Below are 22,445 nucleotides of genomic sequence, written 5' to 3' on the forward strand. Positions count from 1 at the left end.
CAAGGAGCTCATCTCCCCATGTACCAGCCCGCAGAGCCTGGCCAAGAGACACCGTGGGGAAGGCTGCACTGAGTCTGAGGAGGACCGCTGCACTGGGCAGTCCAAGGAACAAGACGCACAGTTGGACCATAGCTCTTTCCAGAAGACAATCAACAGAACCTCGTACCTTCTCTTCCCAACGTGAAGGAAGGATTGAGAGAGAGAGAGAGAGAGAGAGAGAGAGAGAGAGAGAGAGAGAGAGAGAGAGAGCGAGCGAGAGAGAGAGAGAGAGAGAGAGAGAGAGAGAGAGAGGGAGAGAGAGAGATAATTTGTGCACCCTCTCTTTCATTGCAATTGACTTGTTGAAGAAATAAAGGAAAATAAGGAAGAAAGACTGTGGAGAAACAAGAAGAAAAAGCATAGTTTGGATATTGAACGGAGCGGGGCATGTGGATATTGGCTATTATCTTTTTCCAGTGCATCTTGAATGGTAGGTTTAACATTTGCATTTCAAATCAGCTATAAGTTTCTGTTAATTATTCCAACGAACTGACCATGTAACATAGGCTCCAAAGTAGACCATCATTATGTAGCAATTAATATAGATTTTTTATTTTAGGGGGAATGAAATAGGGTAACAGGCTGTTGCTATGTCCTGGAACAAGAGCGACGAGGGGTAGTTGTTACATCCAGACTTAGGCCTACTACATGTTGTGTTGCATACACTCTCATCTATTAGCCTACTATGCATTTTCTGTATTTAATTTAGGTTTCTTTTCTTGCATGAGGAGAGCAGCTCCAGCCTCAGGAGGGAGAGAGAGGGGGGGAGGTCGTTTTCGGATGAATGGTATTGGTTATAACCTGCACTTTACCCCATATGCGGATTTATTTTAAGGAATTTCTTTCTTTCTTTCTTGCTTTACAATTATTTTTTAGAGAAATGTAGGCCTACATGCTGCAGTTATTTTGCATTTCGAGATTGTACCTAAACAACCATACTAAACAAATTGGGGCTGGGCCTAAGCCTGTGTTAATTTGTTAGATAAATTAGATGTTCAGTTTGAAACCAGATTTTGAGATAAGATAAGATGTATACAAATAATATGCATTATCTAAAGTAATTAAATGTTTTTGAAGCACATTTGTTTGTCTCCAAACTGCAATAAACATATTTGAAATCAACTGCAAAGCTGCACATGAAATAGGCCTACATTTAAATAATATACAATTATTTACATATTGAAATAAGAATAATTTTCACTCAGGTAGCTGTATTGATTTTTCAATTCAATCATTAGCCTACTCCTAAACCAAGACAGATAATTATGAATATACATTTATGAAGTTAAATTACACAATAGACATTTCAGAGTAACATTATATGGTTTATGTATAAAATTGTTTATGTATAAAATGTAACAGTCTGTTCTATATATTACATGTAAATATTTGTTAGATCTATTCAGTAGGCCTATCTTATTGAAAAGGGATTAAATAGGTTGGCTGTGTCTTCTTTTATGGCATTGCAAGCGCCATATTAGAAGCACAGACATGGAGTCATTTTGGACTGGGGGTGAAAGAAAAAAAACCAATAGATAAGCCCTTCACTCTTTCCCAAATGTTCCCCTCACAAAATGCATCCAGATCCTACTTTCTTACATAGTGAATACATAAAAAAAGATACATTTGATAAGAAGCAGTTGTGTTTTTAGTTTTGGGTGACCGATTTAACAGCGAACACAAGAAGGGTGTGTGTGTGTGTGTGTGTGTGTGTGTGTGTGTGTGTGTTTGTGTGTGTGTGTGTGTGTGTGTGTGTGTGTGTGTGTGTGTGTGTGTGTGTGTGTGTGTGTGTGTGTGTGTAGGTGTAGGTGGGGGGGTGCACTGAGGAGGACAAGGGGTAGAGGGTGGGATTGTGTATGTGTGCGGATGTGTTGCAGAAATTAGCTTGAAAGAAAATTGGGGCAGTTAGGGATCTTCTAAAGGATGGTTGGATAGAAAAATGGACATATGCAATGTAAACTGAGGGTGGATGGCGGTGCGTCAACTAGAGATGACAGGAAAACCATTTTGTGGCCATGCTGAAGGGCTGAATGAAGACAGTGGTTGTTTATAGGGGATACAGTAAAAGCAGTGGCGGTGGCGTATAAGCCTCTTCTCTATGATGGAGGCATGACATTCTGCACAAAGGGAGACGACCTGCTCCACAGGGTGATGTCCATTTGGAATACAGCATCACTCAGTGGTTTGCTCAAACATATGCTTGTCTGAGCACGATCCATTTCTTTGCTTGTAAATGGCTTTTTCAGTCTCTTTGGTCCAGGCAACCTCGTTGCAAAATGGCTGCTGCTACGTGCTTCAACATGGAAACTTTGAATGGCAATAGCAGCACTTCTAATTGTGTGGCATGTTGTGTCTGCCTGCTGCCGTTGCAGTGCATTTCATATTGAGAGACACAATTCGTTCAAAAAGTCCAAGTCTCCAAGATAAAAAATTGCATGCAGAAATTAGAATTGCCCATGATATATACACTATGGCAGTCCTTGCTTTGCAAAATATGAATGCACTTGTAGATGCTGCACACAGTTTCAAAAGACACAACAATTGTGTGAAATTGAATGAAGATTTTACACAATGTACTTGTATTCACGAATATCTAAGTGATTACACTAAATGCCCAGGCACCTTGTAATAGCACAGTTTGCACATCTTCTGGTCGGAAAGATGTCTAGCACATGCTCCTGAGGTGGTCTCTATGGAGACCTGGATAATGAGTGTTGGCGCAGTGTGGGCTAGATTTGAGCAAGGCTGCACTCTGTGCAGGTGACCCCGGAAGTGCTTCCCCACAAGATTTATGCTTGGCACTTTCTTTTGTGAATACTAGGCCTATTTTTGACATTAGGAGGAATTGTGATAGTTAGTGTAAGAGCTTATTCAGTTGAAAGAAGCTTTTAAATTGCACTTCTCGATTTGAGGTGAAATATGCTTCACTATTAATGTTTACTGTAAAATGTAACCCTGAGTTTACCTTATGTTCACAGAAGATTTGCCTTTTCATGTTGTTCAGCGTGCTTATTGTTTTGCCACAGTATACGCTCCATTTGCTATGTATTGTACTAAAATCCATTTTGGCTTTTAATTGCAGTTTTCCATTTTTGGGGATGAATTTGCAAGCTAATTGTTACTAATTTCACTCTACCAGGGAGTGAGCAATAGTTGTATAGTTAATTTCAATGGCTCTTGAGCTTCTGGAGTGCCCTTGTGAAAGTCCTCTATTAAAACCAAAATGGAATGAGAACAACAGATCTATCTATGGAGAGATAAAACTGGGAAAATGCATAATGTTGTTTGTTCTGCCCAGCCGTGCTGAGGGGCAAATCTGACACATGCTCAATTGGATGCTAATAAAAGCTCCCTCAATTGGTGCTTATTACTCTGTGCATCCACATTTATAGCTTTCTGCATAGGACGACAAGGAGCAGTGGTCGAGAGGGTACATCAGTTTAGTAAAACACATATTTCACACTGTCATATACACCCCATTTTGGTTCAAATCAACATAAGGACTACAGTGGATCCTGTGTCTTTTACCAACTGTGGACGAGATCCACAGAACGATATCCAAGGCTGTGACATCTGAATACCTGTCAGCTAATTTTAGACTGCTCATTTAAATCAGGAATAGCCCATGAACCTCGATAAAACTGTCATGAAGACAGCGATTTTAATCAACAAATCACAGAGATGAGAGTATAGGATGAAGATATCAGACACTTTGACTTAATAAGTAGGCCTACTCTGTTTTTGTCATTAGCCAAAGAAAAGTGGTCAATATAATTTGCATCCTCATGTACATTTCCGTGATAGATGTGTTGTAATTATCTCTGTTCCATTTCAGAAGACAGCATCTTTTTCTCCACTCTGACAGCATCAGGAAAGATATTATTATAGAATTCCTAAAGCTCCGTCCTGTGTTAAATAATAACCCTGTATCCTGGTGCTAGAACTCCACAAAACTGCACAGCAAAATAGGGAGTGTTCATTTAACTGGATCTTGCTGTATGAGTGCATCCATAACACTATTCCAACAAACGGTCACTCCCAGCTGATGAAATTCAATATATCTTGATCATATCTATGAACAGCACTGTTTTGGGGTCATGCTCAGGCCACTGAGGAACTAGGTCTTTATAGACCAGTTATACATTGGTATAGCCTATATCTGTCACTTCACACTAGTTCACATGTGGGAGGGTTGACAGTCACAATAACACATCAGCACAACAGACCACCAGCCTCTTAGAGTAGAGCATTGCTATCAACAGAGTAATATAAGGTAAATCGTTAAAAGGCTATATTTGTTGCTATTTCAGACTGTAGCAAGACATTGAGGTCTATTTGCTCAGTGTAATAAGTTACACCTTTTGGAGGGGTGCCAGCCCATCCTATGTCCAGCTTTGAGGGTTTGTGTAAACAAAAACACTGAAGACAAAAGTGATATTGTGATTGGCCAGAATGAGATGATGTATGATGACATATGATAAGAGCGCCCCTCACTTCACACAGGTGTGATTTTGTATACATTACATATAATACAATCAATGTCCAACATGCAGTAATCCTGATGCTCTTTCCCTACCACCAGAAAGGCTTTCTCTGTCCGTCAATAATTGCAAAGAGGGGAAATATGTTGTAAAAGTTTGATATTTAACGAATATTGTATGTGAGAAGAATGACAGAGACTCACACTCAAGCTTAAATTAGCCTACAGTCATCATGACGGCCCAAGTATCCTCTATCTATACGCAGTAAAATATGGTTGCATTTTACACTCACAGAATTAAATGTTCACTGTGTACGATTTGCTTCAAAATAAATGGTGTGTTTGTTTGCGTGAGTGCATGCGTGTATGTGTGCACGTGTGTGTGCGCGCGCTTGTGTGTGCGTGCGTGTGTGTGCATATGCTTTACTTTTGGCTGTTAGAGGGAAGTAGATTCAAGCATATGTTAATGGCTGCACAATGAACTGTTAAAGGTTTCATTTAACCCAGGCCAGAATGCTTAAGGAGATGGTGGTGTGTAGTGATGTGGAAACAAGCAGGACAAGAAGGCAGAGAGGGACATACACGTTCAGCTTGTGCTACAGTATGTGGAAGCTAATGGTCAACTAATTGTACAATTTTGGTTAATGTTTCTCCCATACAGATATAGCACTGTTTTAAAACACATCAGTCAATTACGGTGGCTGAGTTTGCCCAAAATGGAAAAACCTGCTGTACATGCGGAAGATTCCTTCCCCAAATATGTATTTTCAAAGTATCTACTGTTGTGTTGTGGTTATAGGAATATATTTTTTCCATTGTAGTATGAGTTAATAATGCAAAACAAACGTGATTATGCATGTAATACACATTTCATACATATACGTAACATAACAAATAATAACAATAGCAACAACAACAATATTAGTTTTTTGTTGATGAGTGAAATTGCCTCACCTACACCTGTACTTTTGCCTGTCCTTGTTAACATTTTGATTGAGTATAAGTTGTTTTATTTTAGGAAATGTAATACATATTTGCAAAGTCAGCTACATTTTTTTGGAGGTCATTATCAGACCAGTTAGGAAGCTGGATCTGTGTAGAGTAGACTACTGTATATCCTTTGGTGCTGAAAAGTATATTTTATTTCACATTGAGTTAGCACGATAACAGCACACATCAGCACAATGAACAAGAAGCAAACACATTGACTTGAGGTCACTAAACAACACAGTACTGTACATAGCTGTGTAATGCTGAATTTGTGACCACATGAAAACAAAGATTTGTCAGATATACAGTAAAATTATTATACAGCCATGTCTCATTTGTATTAATAATTCTGTTTTATTGCTGCTATATTTGCTTAACATTTAGTTTTAGTAAGGCTTACTGGAACCTACTCTCAAATTTTGTGTGTAGTCTTTTGTCTCTTGTAATTTAATAGAAATTGAATGTTGATTATGTAGTTGGTGACTCAGTTATGTAAATAGCATGTGCTGTGGGCCTAAATGACTTTTGGTCTCTGAAGTCGTTTTCTGTTGTGTCTCCGCTGCTGCTCAAATAGGTGAATTAATGAACTAAGTACATTTGAGGTGTGATTTGTTTTCTAATCAGCCTTCATATAGGCTTCCAGCTAAGGGCAGTAGGTTAATGCCTTGATCACTGTAGGACAACACCTACTGTAGATCTCAGGCTATACTATAAATATCAGCATTTTCTATGACTCTTTTGTCTTGCTCTATTTTTTTGTCTACTCTACAGGACATTATCCTCAAAGACATATCTGATCATGATCTTGAACATTATGTAACTACGGTATTCGCCCAAGTGCAGGTTAGGTAATGCACCAGGGAGACATTGTGGCATTGAGACTGCAGATTACATATTGTATGTTACAGTAGGGTATATTTACTGCTTTGCCAACTTCAAATGTAACTCAGGTCCATTTGACTAACAATAGAGATTTAAGACGTTTAAGTGGTTATCATCCAGCAGAAAAGAATCCGGGGACTTTCTCTAATGTGGTGCAAGAACATACTGCGTAGCTATTATTGGAAAGCCATTTTTAAAGGCTGTCACTAGGGTAATGGGAGTGTTTCCAAATGACCCCTACAGAGACACACACTCTTGGGGTTTCTCCACGTCCTTCCTTAGTGTACACTTGCACACATGCATGCATACAAAAGGATGTCAGAATATTTTGTAGGACTCTAAAAGACGCAGGCAACCTGGCTTATACAGACTCACCCAAGATTACCATGAAGTCGCTGGTCAAAATGTGTGCTTCTTACATGCATTTCTGCACATGCCTACATTTGAAAGGATTGTTAAGGTCGCTTTTCCAGTAAATGTTTAATATCTATTTTTTAACCAAAAGTATGGTTAATCAAATGTTTTAGAAAAGAATGATAAAACACCAAATATACAATGCTTGTCCCCTTATGGAACTTAGTCTTAATATTACGTGATCATATACAGTATGTATAAGTACACATTTAATCTAGCAAAACAATATAGTTGAAATAGACAAAAATAGGATAAATCTTAATCTTATACATAGATTAATGTATTGAAATGAAGTTTGATTCATAGGCAACATAACATTTATTTATTTATTTTATATTAGAAAAGAAGTTTCCGAAAGGAAAAATAAAGTTCTTTGAAGTTGATCAAAATGTTTCATGATATACAGCTACTAACTCAAAATTAACGCAAACATTTTTGAGGAGTTGAATTATATCTGCTAAAATATGGTGCTTTTGTAATTGAATGGCATTACGTGTCACTTCAGCTTTCATAGAAAATTGCCTATTACATTTAACAATCTCATCAGTGCCCATACCCGAGGCGGGGGTTGGCGAAAGGGCCTTTCTGTGTGGAGTTTGCATGTTCTCCCCGTGTCCCCTAGGGTAGATACCCTCACAAAAACATGCAGTAATCCTGGTTTCTAAAACTACCTCCCCCTGGCCTGCCGGGGCGCCTGATGGAGGGGAAAGGAACTGGTCGGAATAACGTGTCCCTTCCACGCGCTACGTCCGGCCGGGGAAATTCTCCCCTGTCAGGTGAAAAGAAGCAGCTTGGACTCCTCATGCATAGAAGGAGGCATGAGATGAGGTCAGTCCGCTGCCCCCCCAGGTTGGCAGAGGAAGTGTAGCGCCCAGGATTACATTAGATAATTGGCACTGGGTGAAAAGAAAACTGGTTACAAAATTGTGGGATAAAAAAAAAAAAAAAATCTTGCTGTATCACATAACTATATTGTTTCATCTAAATATTGTGAGAATATTGAATCTGAAGGTCTCTGGCAATTTACATCCCCACGGCAAACCATTGGATGGATTTATGAGGCATATCCGAGAAGCGCTGATTAGCATTCAAAAACAGCACTATTCCTGGAGTCTGAAATGTGTAACATTTTCAAAGATTGTGGCACATGTTTCATTAAAATGTTGCTAGCCCCCAGGTCCATTCCGCATCAGTCTCCACTCTATCAGGCCTTCCCCAGAAGTGATTATGCTAATTGCTGTTTGATCAGATGATTAAATTATAATTCGATTAATCCTGAGCACTAAATGCTTTGAATACGTTAATGTGTATTTTGCTGCTTGGCTGTGTTTATATAGACCCACTGTCCCTTGTCACTAGGCAGCCAGACATGACTGTCAGATGACAGGAACACACATTGAAACACACCACCCACCTACACGACGCATTGTGAGCTTGTAAATCTGACCGACACGGTCATACAACAAAGCATAAATGTAACACTTATGTTCGGGGGAAAGGAATAGTCATGTTGTTAATTTAGGGAATGAACAAAATGTTTTACTTCAGCATTAGATGATTAATAAAGAATGGTTCGCATTTGTATGCAGATTGAGTGTAGTTACAATGCCATCATTTTCCCAAGTCAGTTTCTTTTCTTCTTTTTGCTTGCTTTCTTTTTTTTTTGCTACTTTCAATTGACCAAGTGTCCATCTGGGTGATTTATAATTGTGCTGTATGGACTGTCCCCAAGCGGGAAGACTGAATGATGAGGACAATGTTGCAGATGTTCCCCGTACTGTTCCCTCGCCCCTCTGGCACCAGTATGTTCTGTTGTATAGTATTAGTACTGTATGTGTATGCTATTTTTTAAGTAAGGTTCATGGTCTGGTTGGTACGGTGGTTGGTTCTGTTCTGTCTCATGTGACGTTTAATATGAATGGACTAAACCAGAACATAGAAACTCTCTCTCTCACACACACACACACACACACACACACACACACACACACTGCACAAAGAGCAGTTTGACTGGCTATTTAAAAAAAAGAAAAAAGAAACAAATTTACAACATGAAATAGAGAGGACTCTGTTAAAAGGAAATATACAGTACTTGCCTTTAAGGCAAGTGGAGGATTGTGGGGGAGGGGAACAGTGTGTAGATAGAGAAGGGGAGGGGCACTGGACAACGTGGCTGTCAGCGGAGTGTCTAGTCATCCCATCAATCCCTCCACACTGGTCAACTGCAAACCTCTTTGTTTCTCTTCAACAACTGGCTGCTGTTGGGTCTTTTTATCAGCTTCACGACACTGCACTTTACTAACAACAGATGAATGAGCTGCACATAAAATGCTATATAAAGTGTGTGTGTGTGTGTGTGTGTGTGTGTGTGTGTGTGTGTGTGTGTGCGTGCGTGCGTGCGTGCGTGCGTGCGTGCGTGCGTACATACGTGCGTGCGAATCATAGTAGTTTATTATGCTACATGCGAACATGGTATAGTACATGCATGACAACTGCAAAATAGCTGCTTCCTCAAATGGAAAACATTTGGAGATGTTCTTGCTTTGCAATTTCTTCATAGTGGGATATCAATTGCAGGTCTACTTTACTGTAGCATCCACAAAGAGTAGAATGCTGTGTTGTGAATGTGTGGTGATGGAGGGATTATTTGCACCGTAGGTGTAGAATACAAGTATGCATGAAGACAGTCTGTAATGGCTCCCCTCCTACACTACTGTAGCATTCACTACTGAAGGCCTGTGCTGTACTGTCAGTGTATGCACTGGAGATATTCTTCAAGCTGTCATTCCTCCTCCTTGAGTTAATCTCCCCGTTCATCCCTGCCTGCTGGGTTTAATGTCCTACCGCTTAGCTCACCTGAGATCCCCCTTCTCTCTCTACCAGCTATTCATAGGCTAGTATAGCAATGGCATGCATGGTACAGCACAGAGTTGTGCTGAAATAAATATACTGTCATGTAACACACACACACACACACACGCACACACACACACGCACACGCACACACACACACACACACACACACACGCGCGCACACACCCACACACACACACGCACGCACGCACGCACACACACACACACACACACACACACACACACACACACACACACACACACACACACACACACACACACACACGTATCCATGAGAAAATAGATCAATTGAGATGATTACTCCACTATCATGCCTATAGTAATTAGGCATACATTTGAATTGATAGTCACATTCATTTATGTGTGATTCATTTAAATATTATTCTGGATTTGTTGTATAGAAAGTGAGCTCAGTCAGTTTGGTGACTCCAAAGCTGCAGTGCCTTAGGATGAAAATGCATGTCAACAACTAGCTCTGATTCATACTTTGATCTTGATGCGGACTAATAGCGTAAGTTGCAGCACAGTGCAGAAAGCCCTCTGCATATCAATGCTGTGCGACAGAGGAAAGCTAATGGAGCTCTTAAAAATATCTGATATGTTGGATGCGGCTGTTTTCACCTGCTTTACTTTCTCGTGTTATCTCTTCACGTCTATGCATGTTAGCTTCAACCGTTTCAATGGCAAAAGCAAGGCCTTGTTTATGTAGTAGAGTTTCTGTAGTGTTCAAACCGACCCGTGACCTCTGACATCCCTCTGTGTGTGCGTCTCTCTCTTTATGTTTGTGTTTTTTCTCTCATTCTCTCCCTCTGTGCTGCTGTCCAATAGTCTGACATTTTCATCTCACCAGCTGGAGCTGATTAAGGTCTTCCAAGTATATTCAGTCAGTCTGTGGGAACTCCTCCTCTCTCTCTCTCTCTCTCTCTCTCTCTCACTCTCTCTCTCTCTCTCTCTCTCTCTCTCTCCCACTCTTTCTCCTGTTAGCGTTCATGTAAATGAGCATTCACATGCATCAACTAACCCGCTCCGCGGCGGCAACCCCTCCGTCTCAGCCTCCGGAGAGTTGACATCAGAGGAGGATATCATTGTATTTTTTTTACAGAGCTGCTGCGTGGCACTGAGCGCACCGCTCAACATTATTCATGAGAGCAAATTGGGAGTCGGTGGTTTGGGTGAGAGTGCGGGGTCCCTGTTCTCTGCTCCATGCATCGCGTTAGGGGCAGAGCGCTCCTCTATTTGCCGCTTACTGAGCCCCTAGGGCAGGAGATAGGAGGGGTGGGGGAGGCAGAGTTGCCATATTTTGCGAGAGAAATAAGCAACTAAAAATATAATATATAACACAAATCTGGTACAGGGACGCGGACAATTAGCCTACAAATCAGGTTGCCTTGATAGGAAAATGTTTGAGAACCAACAACCTTTAGGACGCAAGAAAGCAAGCCCAAAATAAGCAACTATACTTTAGAAACAAGCCCAAAATACCGGACCCCGCAACTACCAATATTTTAGTAAAGCAACTTTTACAGAAAAACAACACTGACATAAATAAATAAATCACATAAATTGGTAGCCTATAGGCTACCTAAGGTGACATTTGTGTATTTTTGTATTCCTACATGTCTCTAGTTTATATTTTGGTATGATACATCTTCGAATTCTGTAGGTTAATGCCAGTTATCGCCAGTTATACAGTATGTGACCATACTGTACCATTAACAACCTATATAAGGCAACATTTTCACAATTTCATTATGCTTTAAGTAGCATGTGATGTGTCAAACTAGGGGGTTTTCATCATTTTGAATCCATTGCAAGCATTAGGTTTGCACAAAAAACACTCCTTGGGTTCAAAACGACCATAGCCGTCATCACTAATGTGATGAGGTCATTTGGGCAAGTGGCTATGGCCGAATTTAGGGTGTTTTTCGTGCAAAACTAATGCTTGCAATGGATTCAGAATCAACTCCCTGGTTTGACACCCCAATCCCACCAGTCTCTTCCCAAACAGGCTGTACACTACCCTGCCTCAATTACAGGGGTGGACAAAGTAATCCACCCCCAGTACTTGAGTCAAAGTATCTGTATCTTTCAAATATTACTCAACTACAACTACAATCAAAAGTACCAGGCATATATGATGAACACGTTCAGAAAGAAAAGATGGAGACCGGGGAACTACGGGTGTTGATTGATGGTGTTTGGTCGAGGTAAACACACACAGGCAGAGCAGAGAGAAAGCCCCTGACACATCAGTGGGCTAATGTACAGTCTAATGCATAGCCCTCTTTATGTTGTGTGTTATTGATCAGACATTTACTTAAATAAATTGCCTGGGTGGTTTTGGAAGTAGCCCCTGATGGGTGCTGTCGGGATTGACGGAGGCCCACAGCAGGTTTCAATCCCTTACAGTACATTATAGGGACAGGTTGAGAGATAAAGGCTTTTTTTTTACATGGCTCTGTAGGAGGCTAGCCGTCTATGAGGAGAACTCGGTCTGTCTGTGTGTTAGGGCTGGGCAACTAACCGAAAATACATCAAAACTTATATTTAGGACCAATGAACCGTTAACCATGCTAATGTAGGCTAATCAATTAAACGAGAAGCAGGTATTTGTGTTTGATCATTTAAAAACATCTTACCTTGTAACCGACACTTCTTGTGCAACATACAAAAATAGTGGAAATAGCTGATCTACAAGATCACGACGTGTCACATTACAACGCGTTTCTCATTTTTTACACAATCGTTTATTAATCGTAATCGAGGCAAAGGTTTGATATAATCATGATGTTGATTTTATGTCGTATCGACCAGCCTATAACGGTTAGTCCGAGAGCTAATCTCACGAACAACTGGGCCGATCAGCACCAGATTTCACATTGCCAGTAGACCAAGGAAGTACCTACATACACTTTCATATTTATTTATATTTATACTATGGCGGTTGAATGACCGTATAGAGCCTGACTATAGGTCATAGATGGCTGAGGCTGACGTCACAGGCTGGTCTCATAAAGTCCAAGATCTGAATGTAGATCTGTCCGGAAATGGCTTGCAACAACAGAAATATTATTGTTCAGTGGACCTGTTGCTGTCTTGCCTGTTTCTCACATGCATGTCAGTGTGATTTACATTGATTTGGCCACTCACTCATATACAGTATAGCAAACACCCCCCCGTCCTTACACTGAATCCTTTGAGACCCCCCTTGCCCTGCATGCACTCTCACCTTGACCAAAGTGTGTCTGAATGGTGCCCTTGAGCTGTCATGGTGCCAAACCAAACCAAGTTGCCCCTGAGCGGCTGAGCGGCTGGGACAGGACAGGAGGAGTGCATTAGGAGTCAACTGCAATCCAGGATTAGAGGCTTCAGCAAGGGCTGCCACCAATAGGTTCTGACATCTGGGACTGTGCCAGCCATTTTCAGTGGTGGAAGAAGTATTCACATTTGTTACTTAAGTCAAATGTATCACATTCTAGAAAGGACTACAAAAAAACATTTATAAAATGAAATAAAAATCATTATTGAAAATGTAAGTGAGTATTGGCATCAAAATATGCTTAATTCCAAAAGTACTCAATATGCTGAATGTTCAGTATACAAATCTTTTGAAAATACAGTGGCAATTCTACAAGCTCAGTGAAATTGCAGAGCTTGTAGTTTGACTGTTTTCCAACAACCTAAGTAGGCCTATAGGTTAGTTACTGTATGTTTTGTAATAATTAAAATGTACATCTGAATGTAAAAACATGACTATGCTATCACCCCTATATCTCCATATATGGAGCTGGTCTGTTCTGACATCACAACACACTTCATATTTGGGCATGCCTGACACAGAACCCCATATAGGAATAAAGGGACACAGAGAGACAGATACAGAAATATCTATATATGTGCATAAAAGGGACAGACAGATGGGTGGAACAGGTACTCTGACACGGGTACAACGGGTATTGCATAGCCGGGTGGGGTATGGATCTCCAACTTCCACCGTTACCGACTCAGTGCTCTAAAGCCGGGCACCGGTCTAGTGTATTTCTAATTTAGTCCATCTACTTCCAAGTAGACTTAAAAATAAAACCAGTTGACCAGAGCCTTCTATTGGCTCTGTGGTTAACGTGAATCTCTTATTTTGAAATCCGCCGTTCTGAGAGGAAATAGACTACTTCTGCTTGTTATTGTGATTAGCATGCTTGTTGCAGCTAAGATGTAAACAAGACATCACATGGATTACTTACCGGTACAAGCACGATTTTGGCTCCTGTGACTTAAAGAAGGGGTACTGTTTGGAAGTGTGTTAAACCCTAGGTGAGTCGTGTTACATTTTTTATGCTGTAAGAGGTTAGCTCTGATAAAATGTTGACTGCAATTATCAGGTACACAAGATTTCGGTCTTTTCTCTTCATTGTTAGTCGCACCAGCGACTACTGTATGTGCAACATAGTTCTTTGATACAATAGCGACTATTCAGGGGTCATTGCCTTGCTGGCTTGTTGTGGACATTTTTGTCAAATTTTCACTTTTGCCACAGACATACAAAATGAGTGTACAATAATAAAGACACACATAAAGAGCTTGCAGTGAATGACCGTAACAGGTCTGTACCTCTGAGATTGTTACGGGTCCATTTGGTTCAATTTGTACTAATTTGTCTCTCAAAGTTAAGGGCATCCTATGGACTCTTAATCGGCCTATGCCATAGTGTGATAGTAAATATTGTGTCATACATACTTTTGGAGACTTGGCATTCAGTACTTGGGTATTATGATCAAAATAATAAAAAAAATTGCTACGGACAAGACCAAGTCTTTGTCACAGACACATCCATGTAGGCTACGGACATATGACCCTTGCCTTGAGTATGTATTGTGTATGTGCTTGCACGTGTGCCTGCGTGTGTGAAGGGCTGCTCTAAAGATGACTCTAGGGTATTTCTTGCTGACCTGTAACACAGCTCTACCAGGAACCATTCCTGAATGAAATGTCAAATCAGTTTTTTTCTGCCTCAGTGAATATAGGGTAAAGTAATTGTTTTGTTTTGAATACCAGGCTAGAGTGACCTAATCAATGCTCATCTGGCCAGTAAGCAACTAAACATCCAAAAGAACATTGCTAATTTCGGATGTTTGACGTTCAAAACAGTACCAGCACAGAGAGAGAAATTCAGATGAAGCCTTCCTTTGAGTTGTGGACCAAAGTGTTAGTATGTATGAATGCAGCCTTAATCTGCCCACCAGGCAGAACGCTAAGCGCGTATCGATGGGGTCCACACAAATCTTTCATCTCCTGTTTTAAGATTCAGCCCAGTGCTGGTTTGATCTTTCTGTGGTACTGTTCTCAGTGTTGTCAACAGACAGAAGAAGTGTGCCTCTTCACTCAGTGGAGTGCTGGTTTCTTTCTGTGGTACTGTTCTCAGTGTTGTCAACAGACAGAAGAAGTGTGCCTCTTCACTCAGTGCTGGTTTGATCTTTCTGTGGTACTGTTCTCAACAAACCTGTATATAGGAGGGGCTAGCGCCCCTCAACAAAAATGTAGGTAGCCTACGGCAGGGTGGAAGTAGTTTATTTCTACTGCAATAATTGCACATTTATTGCTTAAGGCGGAATACTCATATTATACGTCATATACCAGTAAGACGCGCAAACGCGGGAAGCGAACGCAGCTCGTACATATTTGGGTTTTGGACGTATAGCTGCTTTGGGGACTCCTTATATGGTTATGGCTGAGTCATGGTGACACAAATCACTCAGCTCCATATATGGGCACAAAAGCGGGACAGACACACAGACAGACATGATCTGCTAGGTCTCATAGTAAGTGCTCACTGCGTTCGCAAAAATCCAATCGTTGTCTGCTTCTGACGGAATTCTCCACCATATAAAGCTTTTTAATGATATAAAACAGGATCGCTGTAATCCATTTTTTGGCAGCTCCCATTGCTTGGCGTTTCCTTCTTCAGCGATCCTAGAGTTTCACTTCCTTGTTTACGGCCCGACTAAAGTGTCTCTTTACTAAATCTATGGCACTCTCCATGGTTTGAAATTGGCCAGCAACTCTACATCTCACCTCAAACCTCAAACCCTTAGATCTCCATATATGGAGCTGACCTGTTCTGACATTCCATATGTTGATCCTTCCCCATCCATCCTAGCTCTTCGATGTCTCCTTTTTGACTGATACCTGTCCATTTAAACTCTAGACGGGCCTACCCCAAAGTTATTAGTGCAGCCGCGCCCGGCAGCCGGTGAAAACTAGAGTTCTCAACAGGCCCGAAAATTAAGGTCCGGCCATATCTGGGCCCTCATCAAACCCTGTACACTCAAGACACTGCCCCCCTGCCATCCTTAGATCTCCATATATGGATCTGACCTGTTCTGACATTCCATAATTATGTTGATCTGACCTCATCAAACCCTGTACACTCAAGACACGCTCCATATAAATATGGCCAGTACAGAATTAATTCCATATGTTGATCCCCATGCCAAAGTGCCAGCACTCGCCCAGCAGTCTCCTGTCACTCTCAAACCTCTTACTGGTCTCCTGTGTTTCACTCTTTTATTATTTTTGCGACTAACACCTGATCTCATTTTACCTTGTGTCATAACCCCCTCCCTCTTTTGTGTATCATCAGATTGCCAGCTCAGTGTCATGCCCTCATCTCTGGTCCTACCCCCCCACATGTGTGTGCACGCACGCACGCCACGCACGCCACGCACGCACGCACGCACGCACGAACACACGAACACACACACACACACGCACACACACACACACACACACACACACACACACACACACACACACACACACACAATGTTCGTGTTTGTTTCTTTGCACCTGCAACCTCCTGTAAAGGTTGAGCAAGTCTGACTGTGAAAGACAGGGCCAGAGTAGCGTGAAGGAGAGCTGAAGGTTAGAGAGGAATACAAACACAGCCACGCTACAAGAGGGAGGCAGAGAGAAAGGAGAGGAGAATGGCAATTTGCTATTATTAGTATTTTTAAGACAATAGAGTTAGAGAATTTCTTTGACCTTTGTCGTGGCTCCCGTCTCCCTTGAAATTTCACTCTCTCTCTCTCCCTCTCCCCCTTCATCACTCCCTCTTTCTCTCTTAATAGCCATCTGCGTGTAACTGTCTGAGTGCTTTCCAGTTCTCCCTGATGCTGCTCCACCCCTCACTGTTTTCCCTGGCAATACACTGAAAAATAAATGCACTCTGACTATATGTATCTGAACTATTGGGATCGCCGTCCATCACAACTCACTCGTCCTAAGGAATCAGCCACCCAGAAATGGGAAGGGGGCTACATTTTTAATGAGTTGGCGCGAAGAAGATTGAGACAAAAGCACTCGTGAGGCAGCCTCTCTTTCTGTCTCTCGTTCACCTTTCAAACACACTCAAACCATTGGCTGTGTGATGGTTCTTTGTTCTCATTTAGAGTGCAAAGTACCGCAGCTTTTTGCACAGTATTTTGTTTTGACACACTCCCTAATTCGCAATATAAATAACCTTTATTGCTAGCATACGAATAAAACGAAAAAAATTACTGAAAAATAATTTTCAAAAAGCAGAAACAAAGTGCATTATGAATGCAGCGTTCCTTTGACTTTCTTCTTCATTTCATTGGTTGTGCATCTTAAAGAAAGACATTTTACAGCTACTGAGATAAACATGTCATGTACAGTAATATTCTAAACTCCCTAAGCTCTTTCACACCAGGGATTACTTTTTTGTGCAAACAAGTGAATTGACAGTGTTGTCGAACTAATGCCTGTCAGACTGTTAGTATGTCTAACGAAGTAGCATGTTCCACTTGGGATTTTTGATTATTGCCAAAAAATAAGCTCTTTAGCAAACAATAGTTCATAAACCTTTTTGTTCAGCATGATTCTCTAATGTTTTATTTTATGATTTTTGAAAGGTAAACATGGGCAAAAAGATAAAAAAAAAAAAAAGAACTACGCCATGTACTTGAATGTCGCCACCACCACAAATTCTGGCGTGTCCGATGCGATCAGATGTGAAGACTTTAATATAATGTCCCTTTTAAGAGACTTTTACATCTCTTAAAAAAGGCAAGTGGGGTATTCACTTACTTGGCTTATTGTATGTGGTAGAATGAAACGACAATAGCCTATCTCTTAAACCTGTTATCTAACCAACAAACTTAAAAATCACACCTGTGTGAAGTGAGTGGTGCAACTCCGTGTGGGGGTACGCACCCAGGGTGCCAGCCCGGTTCCGGCGAGCTGCCCCGTGTCCGAAATGGTAGAGAAATGACAGAGTTACCATGTGGGGGTCCCTGTACTGTACTGTACTGTACTGTACTGTACTGTACTGTACTGTCACTGTACTGTACTGGCACACCCAAAATCATCATACTGTATATACAGTTAATAGGTGCGTGTGTGTTTGTTAGGTTGCGCACCGGTGGTGAAAAACAACCATGCTATTTTCGTGCTCATACCCACCCAGGCACCCAGGCAGGCAGCCACATTGAGTGGTTGCACCACTAAAAAAAACACATACTGTACTTGGAGATGAGGGAACTGAAAGAGCAAACATATTAGAATACAAACTTTGGCACTTTACTGAGGTACAGTACAGATATGAAGATACTAAGTTCAATGTTTAGGCCTCTTTAGTCTACACTGACTAATACCAGTCTTTTAAAGTGAATTAATGTTCAGGTTTCAGCATCACAATCAATATTAGGTCCCTTAAGAACAGTCTGGTCCTTCTGTGATCCAGATGTATACCTCCTGGAATAAGACACCATAAAACTGTAGTTGTTGACAACATCCATTCACCCTTCAACACCTCCATGACTGCCCCTCTGTGTAATGCATGTGTGAAGTGAGTGCAGCAAGAAATGTGAGGAAACATGTGTACGTGACAGTGTTTGTTTGTCGTAACGGACTGAACGACCAGTGGGAGGAAGCGGACGGTGATTTGAGCGCGCTCATTAGGAATTTATGAAGCGCTAAAATGTTTGGTCCCTGGGGAGGAGGGATTGGCAGCTGTCGCACAGGCAGGCAGGCAGTCCGGCTGGTGACAGGAAGCGAGTGTGCATGTTAACAGGGCCAGACTATACAGTACAATACAGACTGTAGGACTGTCACGATAATGATTACTTGACACAATTAATCAGAATATATAAATTAAAAAATACATTTCATTATGGCTTTTAGGCTTCGTAAGCAAAAGGTCCACTGGGCACATATGAAAAACTGAAATATACAGTAGAAATGAATACAATATTGCACTAGTACAATCACTTCTCCCCCTTACATTAAGGATATTGTCTTAATATACTCAATATTTTAAAAAGCACACATTTTCACATACAGATTTCCCTTTGTGATTTTGAGACATAATCAAAGATATGTTGTTTTATTAGATCTTTTACCTCAGCAAATATAGTACTGTATATTATAAACAAACTATTGTAAATAACATTTCAGTTCTGGTTAATATGCCTCAATATTCAGACATATTAACCGGAAATACATTTGTTTCATCATTGTAGCTAGCACTATGTCAGTATGTCACTAGTGCTATGTCACTATGTTATCATATTGTAGTGCGTGCACGCCCCAGTGCACCATCCAAATAAACATGATTGCAGATAACTCAAATCTGTGTCAGACACATGTCATTAAAATGTTTTGATGGCTTGGAAAGAGGGGATATTCACAAACCCACTGGAGACTGCAGAGTGCAGACCTCCCTGTGCACTTCCAAATGCACTCGTTCTTTTCAAGAGCCAAGCCGGGATGCACTTATAAACTGTATGTATTTGGAATAAGACCACTGCATCAGGAGTGCAAACTAATTATCTGAAGAAATTCAGTTTAGTAGATAATCTTTTCTTTAAATACATGTATTTTCTGTAGAAAGACAGGCTGCTGAGGTGTAGGGAAGGAGAATTACATGCAAACAGACCTCCAGTCGAAATCAACATTGCAAATGGTTGATGCACTTTGCAGCTAGAGTATGTCCATTAATTTCAAGCTAAAAAGCCAATGAACACAAGCAGATTGTAGAGCAACATTAATTACACAGTATAGTGTTCCTCAGGTTTCTTGATGGTCAGCCATGGTGTTGCAAGACATCATCAATGGGGATTCCAAGATAATATAAACAACACCCTTTCTCTTCCTGGAAAGTTGAGTCTACAGCTACTTAGAATCAGTAAGCCATTAGACTCCACCTGTGGCCTTCCCGCAACACCTGCCCATAGGTATAATTTTTTCAAAAAAGTGTACAGTATTTGTTAAAATGTTGTTTTTATGTGGGCACGCCCACCAGTTCATTAAGTATGCCTGGTTTGCCTGGTGGGTGGTGATGGGTGGTGATCCACCTGAACTGAAGCTGCACCCACAGCTGTAGTTGTATGATAAAGGGGGAGGGGTTAGGGGAGGGGCTGATAGTGTGGTCTCACTATATTACTGTTTATTTCATTGGACCGTTTGACTGTCAAGGGTTCAACCTCCAGGAAGAAACCCTAAATACAAAGTGAATACACCATTGCTCATAAAAACGACTCCAGGGTGTCTAATGTCTAATGAGTAATGAAATACTGTCACCTCATAGACACATGAAAAACTGGAAAAATACAAAAATTGTGGCACTCCATCTTTAAGAAATTCCACAGAAAAGGGAGTTAGAATCTCAAGATGGTAAGTTTACCAGCTTGCCTGATTGAGTCATAATTATTTGGAAATGTGCCCAACTGCCCATATAATCATGTCATCATGTGTCTGCTCTATCAGTACTGTGTATCAGTTAATAAAGTAAGAGAATGGAATAAGGGTAACCGTGGGATAGGAATAGATCAGTGGTTCTCAACCACCATCTCATACCACTCGTATATTTCAGTTAAATAATGCCTGGGCTTGATAATTGTTCATTAATTTCAATCTTTTTATTCGCTATTAATTCAAATATTTTCTTTTTGATGGACTTTTGAAATACTGTATTATTTAAACATATTTTAATAATTTAACAAAGTAAATTTATTTATATTTTAAAACATTTTCCCTTGGACCACCTGCAGGCCTATAATTATGCCATGGAGTATAGGTTGAGAAACAGTGTAGAAACAGTATAGACATGGAATGCATTGCATAACAAGTGTTACGAAAGCACTAATCTTAGCCCCATATATGCATATCCCATCCCAACACAACAGTGGTCGTCAGGGTGGTGGTCCTGGTTCACAATCGGAAAACCCAATTGAAACCCCCTGCTGTATATATACAGTAGGTTTGCGCCTCATGAATCATCACACAGCCGTGTTGATCCTCAAAAGTGATGTATCCCCAACTTTAGTTGACACTGTTGTTTTTGCCAAGCGGCGCTACTGTGCAATGTACTTACACCTGTGGCATCAGCATATGTGATGCGATACGATCATAGAGTATTAAAAGGATAGAGACTGATCTTGCGTGAAGCTCCTTCCTCTTACCACTAGGGCCCCGTGCTTCAACATTGGAAAGCCTCACTGGCCCCTTGGATACGATGCGAGAGTGCAGTCTAGCCAACACCAAGTCCGGACTCCTGAATCGCTGGCCTCCACACTCTAACCTAATTAAACAAAATGACAGGGTCTATAGAAATATAACATTGTGGTAAAATAATGTAATGTCATTACATCATCATATCCATAGTTTATTGATTATAAAACTGGTTGTTGGTCAAATCACACATTCTGATTTGCTGATACAGTAGCTGTGGTATAATAACCATACGGTGGTTATGAAAGCTAAGGTCTTTGTAAACTTATATTTTTGGATAAATATACTTTCTGTCTGCCTGGAGACATCTGTGATGACAATATGTTTTGTGTGTTTGCAAACGCATGGGGTCGTCAGGATATAATAAAGGACTGTCAATACATCATTGCGGTGCGACAAGAGTGACTGCTCATGGGGACTAATCTTTGGACAGTGATCACAGTGAAAAGTGGTGTGGCATTGTCATCACTAGGACAAACTATGTTACAGTAAAGGTCAATTCACAATCCAGGCGTAACATACTGTACATGAACCAGAGTCTGCTGGAGTCCATGCAGACTGAATGATGCGATAGCACATCTCAGCATTTGCCCGGCCTGGGCATGTCCACGTGACGTATGAAAAGGAATCCATCGCATTGTCGCATTGTCAACAAACAATGGAAAATAGCGCTTTTACAAGAACAGTGTTGGACATTGATCGAGACTGTGTTGAAACCAGTAAGCCTATAAGGCGAATTGCGGACTTTATATCCTTCATGGTCTTTCTGCAATGTACTGTACTGTATATGACTATGTCAGTACCTTTTATACAGTACATGTGTGTATACAGGTACCACAGCTACAGCTTTTCGTCAGCCAATGTTTTGTGTTATCGACAAGGTGTGATTGTTAATTCCCTGTGTCTGTCTCAGTCAATGAAAGCTTGTGATTTGAAATGTTTTTTACTTTTTTCACATTCACTGTGCAAGTCCTCCATGAAAGTACGTGGGAATTGTATTGTACAGTAGTCTTATCTCTAAACGGATTTGGTGATCTTTGTAATCTTTAGCAAAAAGAAGAGCAATATAGCCTCATGGGACACCTATAGCCTGGAAGGATGACTGCTCTGTGATTATTCATCCTCGCTGAGGACCCGAGGAATTGCGGCAAGTTGGTCGGATCAGCAGTTGTCCAGAACCGCCCCATAGGCAAAATGCTGATGACATCAGGGATCTCCCCATATGGGCTTAAAAGGGACA

At 40.9% G+C, this 22,445-nt stretch overlaps 1 protein-coding gene across 2 annotated transcripts in view; it reads left to right on the top strand.

Moving 5' to 3' along the window:
- The first annotated feature begins 344 nt into the window (after nucleotides 1-344).
- dscama (Down syndrome cell adhesion molecule a) overlaps nucleotides 345-22,445 on the top strand; it is a 113,251-nt gene continuing 91,150 nt past the window's right edge. For both annotated transcript variants that reach the window (XM_080779962.1, XM_080779961.1), the window contains exon 1: nucleotides 345-469. In XM_080779962.1, coding sequence (XP_080636088.1) covers nucleotides 427-469 — 43 coding nt within the window. In that variant the 5' untranslated portion in view covers nucleotides 345-426. The remainder of the gene's footprint in view (nucleotides 470-22,445) is intronic.

The sequence above is a fragment of the Protomyctophum bolini genome (assembly GCF_963924005.1).
Source record: "Protomyctophum bolini genome assembly, chromosome: 13".
NCBI lineage: Eukaryota > Metazoa > Chordata > Actinopteri > Myctophiformes > Myctophidae > Protomyctophum > Protomyctophum bolini.